The sequence below is a fragment of the Peromyscus eremicus genome, chromosome 12 (genome assembly GCF_949786415.1).
Source record: "Peromyscus eremicus chromosome 12, PerEre_H2_v1, whole genome shotgun sequence".
In the NCBI taxonomy this organism is placed as follows: Eukaryota; Metazoa; Chordata; class Mammalia; order Rodentia; family Cricetidae; genus Peromyscus; species Peromyscus eremicus.
Genome location: NC_081428.1, coordinates 20,424,218 through 20,433,092, shown reverse-complemented (window position 1 = coordinate 20,433,092; position 8,875 = coordinate 20,424,218). Strand labels below are relative to the sequence as shown.

Sequence of the window (8,875 nt, the reverse complement as noted above, 5' to 3'; positions counted from 1 at the left end):
CATTTATTGTGCAAAATCTACTAGAATAACACAGTAGCAATGGAGATACTGGTATAGTGTTACAGCAGCAATGGAGATACTGGTATAGTGTCACAGTAGCAATGGAGATACTGGTATAGTGTCACAGTAGCAATGGAGATACTGGTATAGTGTCACAGTAGAAACAGAGGAACTAGTATAGTGATACAGTAACATCGGAGGAGCTAGTATAGTGATACAGTAGCATCGGAGAACTAGTATAGTGATACAGCAGAAACACAGGAACTAGGATAGTGATACTATAGAAACGAAAGAACTAGTATAGTGATACAGTAGAAACGGAGGAACTAGTATAGCGATACAGGAGAAATGGAGGAACTAGTATAGGTTTACAGTAGAAACGGAACAACTAGTATAGCGATACAGGAGAAACGGAGAAACTAGTATAGTGATACAATAGAAATGGAGGAACTAGTACAGTGATACAGTAGCAACGGAAGAACTAGTATAGTGATACAGTAGAAACGGAAGAACTAGTATAGTGATACAGTAGCATCGGAGGACTAGTATAGTGATACAGTAGAAACACAGGAACTAGGATAGTGATACAGTAGAAACGAAGGAACTAGTATAGTGATACAGTAGCAACGGAGGAACTAGGATAGTGATACAGTAACATTGGAGGAACTAGTATAGTGATACAGTAGAAACGGAGGAACTAGTATAGTGATACAGTAGAAACACAGGAACTAGGATAGTGATACAGTAGAAATGGAGGAACTAGTGTACCAATACAGGAGAAACGAAGGAACTAGTAAAGTGATACAGTATAAACGGAACAACTAGTATAGTGATACAGTAGAAACGGAACAACTAGTATAGTGATACAGTAGCATCGGAGGAACTAGTATAGTGATACAGTAGAAACGGAACAACTAGTATAGCGATACAGTAGAAACGGAACAACTAGTATAGTGATACAGTAGCATCGGAGGAACTAGTATAGTGATACAGTATAAACGGAACAACTAGTATAGCGATACAGTAGAAACGGAACAACTAGTATAGTGATACAGTAGCATCGGAGTAACTAGTATAGTGATACAGTAGAAACGGAGGAACTAGTATAGCAATGCATGAGAAATGGAGGAACTAGTATAGTGATACAGTAGCAACGGAGGACTAGTATAGTGATACAGTAGAAACACAGGAACTAGGATAGTGATACCATAGAAACGGAGGAACTAGTATAGCAATACAGGAGAAAGGGAGGAACTAGTATAGCGATACAGTAGAAACAGAGGAACTAGTATAGGGATACAGTAACATCGGAGGAACTAGTATATTGATACAGTAGAAACGGAGGAACTAGTATAGTGATACCGTAGAAAAGGAGGAACTAGTATAGCAATACAGGAGAAATGGAGGAACTAGTATAGTGATACAGTAACATCGGAGGAACTAGTATAGTGATACAGTAGAAACACAGGAACTAGTATAGTGATACAGTAGAAATGGAAGAATTAGTATAGTGATACAATATAAACGGAACAACTAGTATAGCGATACTGTAGAAACGGAGGACTAGTATAGTGATACAGTAAAAACAGAGGAACTAGTGTAGTGATACAGTAACATTGGAGGAACTAGTATAGTGATACAGTAGAAACACAGGAACTAGTATAGTGATACAGTAGAAACACAGGAACTAGTATAGTGATACAGTAATATCGGAGGAACTAGTATAGCAATACAGGAGAAACGGAGAAACTAGTATAGAGATACAGGAGAAACGGAGGAACTAATATAGAGATACAGGAGAAACGGAGGAACTAGTATAGTGATACAGTAGAAACACAGGAACTAGGATAGTGATACAGTAGAAATGGAGGAACTAGTGTAGCAATACAGGAGAAACGAAGGAACTAGTAAAGTGATACAGTATAAACGGAACAACTAGTATAGCGATACAGTAGAAACGGAGGAACTAGTATAGTGATACAGTAGCATCGGAGGAACTAGTATAGTGATACAGTAGAAACGGAGGACTAGTATAGTGATACAGTAGAAACGGAGGAACTAGTATAGCAATGCATGAGAAACGAAAGAACTAGTATAGTGATACAGTAGAAACACAGGAACTAGGATAGTGATACCATAGAAACGGAGGAACTAGTATAGCAATACAGGAGAAAGGGAGGAACTAGTATAGCGATACAGTAGAAACAGAGGAACTAGTATAGGGATACAGTAACATCGGAGGAACTAGTATATTGATACAGTAGAAACGGAGGAACTAGTATAGTGATACCGTAGAAAAGGAGGAAGTAGTATAGTGATACAGTAACATCGGAGGAACTAGTATAGTGACAGAGTAACAACAGAGGTACTGATATAGTAACACAGTGCTATAAGCGGTACTATTGATAGCTAGAGACACTAGCAGCGACATGATTTGTCAGACTGACTGGCATAACTAGGCTGTCAGGCCACAGAACGGTCCGTAAATAAGCTCTCTAGCTGCTCATTGATTTAATAAGCCTTTGGGTCTGTGTTAGGTGGACAGTTCTCCTACAGGTCCTTGTCTACGAGTATTCGATCTCCTAACAGCGTCATGGTGACATCATGTCTGCTTATCGCTTTCTTTAGGTGAGGAAGAAACTGCTCTACATTAGTGTATCTAAAGCAGGAAAATAATTCTAATACTTTTAAGGTAGACTTCAGACTTTCATCCTTTAAATTTCCATTATGAACTGAGCTTTTCTTTCTTATGCCTTATAAATATCCTTGGAAACATAGTAGGCTCTCAGTGTCCAGAAATTGATCTCAAACCTTGTCTAAACAAAAAGAAATGTATAGTTAAGCTAGAAGAACAATTTCTTGGTTCACACATGTATACACAAAATACAATAATGAATGTTGTTAGAACTATTGTTCTTTTCTCAATAGAAAAAGTAGACTTGGCGTTTGTCTTTAGTTTATTTTGTGCTTATGTGATAGAGCACCTGAGACTGGGAAATTAATTATATATCCAACAGAATGTACTGGCTTATAGCCCCGGAGTCTAAGAAGTCTAGGACGGAGGGCTCATCTTACTTCTCCTAAGGACCTTCTTGCCGTATCATCCCATGGCAGAAACTGTGTGTGAGTGTGTGTGTTTGCACGTGCATGTGCATGTGTGATATGTCAGAAAAGGGGAATCTTGTTCTTTCATAATAATCACAATAATAATTTGTTCTCCTAGTAACAATATTAACTCAAAATAGTAGAACCTTTTTGTCTTAGGCCCTACTTTCCAATCATGTTGTCCTGGACATTATGTCTGTACACCTTTGCTGAGAAATATTCAAACTACAGCATGATTAAAGGCTGTATTTTCATTTCATATGTTATCTACCATATTATCTTTTCAACAGAATGTCAATAATGCAGAGCAATGCAGGAGCGCAAAAGTGCTTAAGTACTGTTCTGTGAACCCATAGGTCCAGCTAACCATGCCTAGTCAAGCAAATGTGTGAAGAGCAGAACTGCCAGGTACACACATTTTGAAGATGAGTCAGTCCTCAAGTGGGTTTTTGAACCAATTTATCTTAATTCTTAAATTTCTGTTTCCCGTTTGTTACAATTGCAGGCTTTCTAAAGGGAAACACATATACATTAACCTGAAATTTTTACCGAAAAATCCTGTAGTTGGACAATTGACAGTGTGCTTTAAAAAAAAAAAATTGAATAAGAAACCTTCAGAAATGACCTGGAAATGAATGTTCTAAGTCGGTCATCAAACTTTTATTTATCTATTTAGCGTTAGGGATTTTAAAAACGAACACTAAAGAATGGAACTTTGAGGGTCATTGTACTGTCAAATTCCTGAAATTAAAGTTTTTGACAATATTTTTGTTTGTTTTTGTTTTGTTTTGTTTTTCGAGACAGGGTTTCTCTGTGTAGCTTTGCGCCTTTCCTGGAACTCACTTGGTAGCCCATGCTGGCCTCGGAACTCACAGAGATCCGCCTGGCTCTGCCTCCGGAGTGCTGGGATTAAAGGCGTGCACCACCACCGCCCGGCGTCTGGCAATATTTTTAAAAAATATTTTAATAGTTTTTTAGCGTTAACTTTAACTTTTTTGGTATAGTGATTCTGAAGATCAAATCTAGAGACCTGTGCTTCCATGCTCTCTACTGTTGAGATGTAGCTTCAGTCTCAGTTATATTTCTAATTTCAGATGGAAGAACCCGACTTTCTAAAACTGTCTATGGGGAAACAGGAAGCTGTTCTGTGAATGAGGAGAAACCAAACTGTGGTCTCCAACCGTGGAGAAGTAGTTCAAGAGCATTCTCAGACAGACTCACACTTGCTAGGTCTCAGTGGTCTCAGAAAAAACCCATGCTCTGGAATTCTTGCATCATCCCTAAAATTCTTTGCTTCTAACCGTTTCACAACTTTTATATTCTAGCAAGGGTGTAGGACCATTAATGAGGTAAAAAAAAAAAATTGTAATTTGTCAAACTAACATGACAAATACAAGGAGTCAAGGGAAAAATCACAGGAGATGGTTGGAGACATCCGAAAGACAGATTAAATATAAATATGAAGCACACAGTTATTACAAGGCCTTTTCGAGTTACTATGATTATACAAAACGTGGCATTTCATGGATCCTTTACCAAGCTTGCTTCCCGTGCCATGGATTAAATTCTACCCCGGTTTGTATGTGCGTTTTGTGTTTGTATTTGGGACCATGGACTCGTTCATCTGCCCTTCTCTGGCTGCACCCTCACCTCTATCCCTAGGTTAGCTGGTGCAGTTGAAGATGTTTGTCTCCAGATTGCTTTCTCTTTGTTCGTTTTTTCTTACAGTTCTGTTTACAGGAGACTCTTCCACACATGGTAGTTAATCGTTTGTTTAATTTGGCAACAGGGATATTAGAATTATGCATCATCTAGGCAGTGGTTCTTTCATAATGTTGTTTGCCTTATGTCTATTCATTTATATTCTCTTCGGTAAATAAACCTTAAATCCCCAGAGTCTAGCGGTGACTGGCACCCATTCCTGTACATGAAACAGACACAGAATGTCAATACCGACGTATGTAACGAATAGTTAAGGAGAAAAGTACAGCCCAGAAGGACTTCTAACAGCTCTCTGCTTATTTGACTTTTTTTTTTTTTTCTTTTTTTTTTTCGTTCCAGCAGGTTCATTGCTTGTGAAATTCCTAGAAAGGCGTGGGTGACATAGCAAGCAGCTGGAGTTCTGGGCCCGGCCAGGTTTGGGGAACCTTCCAGGTAGGGTGGGACACTGTTTACTTTGGAGACACAGTGATAGATAAGAGGGCGATCTGCTCTACCCAGCCTAAGGCTCTAGCCCAGGTTGAGGGTCAGAGTGTCCGAGTTTAGCGCAAAGCCAGGGGCCCACCCACAGACAGTCACCTCCTGGATGGGCGGTTCTGGGAGGCCGGTCCGCGTGATGGGCGTGGCCCAGACGGCAGGCGGGGCACTCCAGGGGGGCGGGGCAGCAGCAGAGCCCCTCCCACACTCTCTTTCCTCCTCCCCGCCCCCAGCAGGTCACAATGTAGGGTTAGGACGGGTGGGGCGGGGCCGCGCGGGGGCGGGGGCGGCTGGAGGGCGGGGCGGGGGGGCGGTGACGGCGGCGGGGGCGGGGCTGGAGGCGGAGTCGCGGCGGCGGCGGCGGCGGCGGCGGCGGCTGGAGGACAGCGCCATTCTGGCCGGCCGCTCCCTCCCTCCGTCCGTCCGTCCGTCCGTCCGTCCGTCCGTCCGCTCGCCACCGGCCCGCAGTGGTGCCCGCGGGAGCCGTCCGGCGAAGCCGAGTGCGAACGGGTGACGCGGCCCCGCTTGCTCGCTCGCGCTTGCCCTCGCCTGCGCCCATGGGCCGGGCGGCCGCGGAGCAGCGGCGCTGAGGAAGCGGGGCGCGGAGGACCTGGAGGCGGCCGCGGTGGCGCTCTCCGGCAGCGTCTCGCCGCCGCCTGCCCGCGGGGCCCGCGTTCGCCCGCCGCCGCCGCCGCCGCCATCGCCTTCGCGCCCGGCTGGCGGGGGAGCCGTCCTCCCGGGCTGTCCGCGCCGCTGTCCCGGGCCCGGTAGAGCACGGCCGGAGGGACCGCCGCGGGGGCCATGACCGTGGAGCAGAATGTGCTGCAGCAGAGCACGGCGCAGAAGGTGAGGCGCCCCGACGGGCCGCGTGGCCACCCTCCCCGCCCGGCTCGGCCACCCAACCCCGGGGGTGGGGCGGGGGGGCGTCGCGCTCGGTCCCGCGGGGCTGCGTGCGGAGCGGGCGGTGTGTGTGTGTGTGTGTGTGTGTGTGTGTGTGTGTGTGTGCGCGTGTCACGAGAGGCTTTCCGTCCACTCCCTTCTGCAGATGACTCTTCCCCAGAATCGACGGCGCCGCGTCCCCAGAGTGACCCCCCCCCCCCATTCCTCCAGGGCTCTGCCAGGCTTTGAAATTAAACTTTTTCCCCTTCGCTTCCTTTCCCATACCCCTTTCCTCCGCAAGAATGTCACTTGTCACCCCTCTTGGACAGTTTCTCTTTTGGGAGTGGTGTTATTCCGGGCCTGCTGGTCTCATAAGAAAAAAAAGAAAAGAAAAAAAAAAAAAAGAAAAAGAAAAAAGAAAGAAAGAAAATCTCCCAAACCGAGTTACCTGTCTTCCAGGTCAGGTACATCCACCCAGGGTGGACTCTATACAAATAGAGGGTTCGATTGGTCATTATTCTTTTTTCTTTTCGTTTTCTCCTGAATGTTGAAACTATCTCTCACGAAAGGAGACCTTTATGGTTGTTAGTGAAGTCTTTTGTCCCCTAAGTTTGACCTTGCTCTCTCGTTCCTTCACCTTTACTCTTGAATCAGGAAGACACTCACGTAAGGGGATCGTCACATCTTGCTTTTAGAATAGCACCTTGCTATTCTAGATTTTTGTTTTAAGGATTTTAAAGGCTCCATCATAGCTTGCTCCATGCCCTGAAGAGTAGTAGTTGGTCATGACTTGTTCTGCTCCCCCCACCCCCACACACACACCACTACACTCCTTATTGCTGTGAAGAGCATTTTGAGCGCGAGGGAAACGTTGGCTTAGTCGTGTTGGAATTGCAGGAGCAATTAGGTTTACAGTGAAGAGCCAAAGCCGAGTTTGGCTCGTCTGTGGGTAATGGATGCCACACCCTGCCGTAGTTTGGACACACCATGCTTGCAGTTTACCTGTGCCTGTCTTTAAAAGTAAGGCCTGTTTTCCTACAGTAGACCAGTATGTGCAAACAGCCTGCTGCTATTTTTTTTTCCCCCTGAGAATAGTTTTAGATTTTGTAACTACTCGGGATAACTAAAGATGCTGGAGAATTTCGGACAGCAACGATAGTGCTTTGTTGTTTCAGACACTTCTGCTGGTTGAAAAAGTTGGGTTTGAAGCCCGCTTTAGTTAATATTGCTTGTAAATCGAGACGATCATTGCAGACTCTAATGTATTGGTGGCAGAACAATTCAAGACTGAATTAACGGATGAAACAGTTTGCCTCCTCACTCCACGTGCTGTGTCTTGAACACTATAATCTTTAGATTTTGATGTGGAGTATGTGCTGGAGCGATGAAGGTCATGTGATCTTAGGAATACTAAGCAGTAGACCCTGTCATTTTTTTTTATTGGCTTTGCATTTTAAAATGTCTTTATTTCAAAGTGCAAAATGCTGCTGTTCTTTGCTTCTCTTAAACTTGAAAATGGCAAGGAATTGATTTATTGTTTGTGTTTTTTGTCATTGCTCATTTTGACCAAAATGCTTCTTTGCATAGTCAGATAACTATCGAGATGGCTCAGAACTCTGCATAAAGCTGGAGAATCAAGAATCGAGTTGCTAGAAGGGATCTTGGTTATCAAGTGCAATATTCTAGTTTAATGAGCTCTTCTTCCTGAAGAGAACATTCTCTAGTTTATTATTTTTTTTGTACGTATTAAGTAGGTTAGATTATTTCATTGACATTAGGGACAGTTTTTCAAGCTACATCATATAGTTTTATACATCCATCGTATTTGCTCTTAATGGTGTTGGAGATCGAACCCAGGGTCTCTTGCATGCTAGGGAAGAACTCTACCAACTGAATGGCATCTGTAGTTTCTTAAATGTGTTTCTTTCCCTTGTGAATGCACTGTTACTTTGTTACCAGTATTAGAACCCGTTCAAACAGTCTAGTTATAAATGCTTGAACTAATCTCATTCAAATTTGAAGTCTTAAAACTATGTTCGGAACTAGGAAGTGTACTTCATTCTAGGAAGCAGGACGGGAACTTCCTACTTAAGAAGAAACAAAAGTGAAACTGATAGTTCTTAGAAGCTTCATGGACTGTCAGGAAAAGGGGGTGTTTGGAGCCCACTGTGGGGTAGACACAATTTTAACTGGTTTTCTCTTTTCTAAAGAGTATGTAGGTCTGTTGACAAATTTTAAGGAAGTGGCTATTATAGTTGCTGAAATGGTTGTCTATGCTTTTAAGGTTTTTTTTTTTTCCTTTTTTAACTGTAAAGAGCTGTAAGATTTTCTTTTTAAAGCTACAATCTACAAAACTTAAGTGTTTGGTTCACCTACTAAGTAACTCCTGACAAGGGACTGTGTCTTCCCTTCTCTGCTTAATTGCTGAAGTTTGCCCAAGTCAGGGAGGGAGTTTGGAAATGTTTGAAAACTGTGGTGGGAGCGGATTTTCTGAGGTTGAGATGTTACAGGTGAGCATTTGGCAGAACACAGAGTGCAGTTGACCCTGCGGTTATTTTGTTCTGGGACCTGTGTCTTCCGCCCTTGGGCTGGATGTTCACCTCCGTGGAGGATCTTTAGATCTCCGAAGAAATGTGATACCTAAATTTAAGTTCCACAGGCAGGTTCCTAAGGGGAGGATTGGAACTTCCTCCCA

At 43.7% G+C, this 8,875-nt stretch overlaps 1 protein-coding gene and 1 long non-coding RNA gene across 5 annotated transcripts in view; one reads left to right on the top strand and one right to left on the bottom strand.

Annotated features, from left to right (window-relative positions):
* Positions 1-4,864: 4,864 nt before the first annotated feature.
* On the bottom strand, positions 4,865-5,477 carry LOC131922943 (uncharacterized). Its single transcript, XR_009382441.1, has 2 exons — positions 5,404-5,477; positions 4,865-5,026 (listed from the first exon to the last, which is right to left on the bottom strand). It is a non-coding gene; the product is annotated as an uncharacterized LOC131922943 (long non-coding RNA).
* Positions 5,478-5,982: 505 nt separating this feature from the next.
* The window catches only part of Usp25 (ubiquitin specific peptidase 25), a 104,731-nt gene continuing 101,838 nt past the window's right edge, over positions 5,983-8,875 (top strand). For 2 of the 4 annotated variants that reach the window (XM_059277836.1, XM_059277835.1), the window contains exon 1: positions 5,983-6,147. In XM_059277836.1, the coding sequence (XP_059133819.1) occupies positions 6,103-6,147 (45 nt within the window). In that variant the 5' untranslated portion in view covers positions 5,983-6,102. The remainder of the gene's footprint in view (positions 6,148-8,875) is intronic. The other 2 variants (XM_059277838.1, XM_059277837.1) reach the window with 1 other exon arrangement.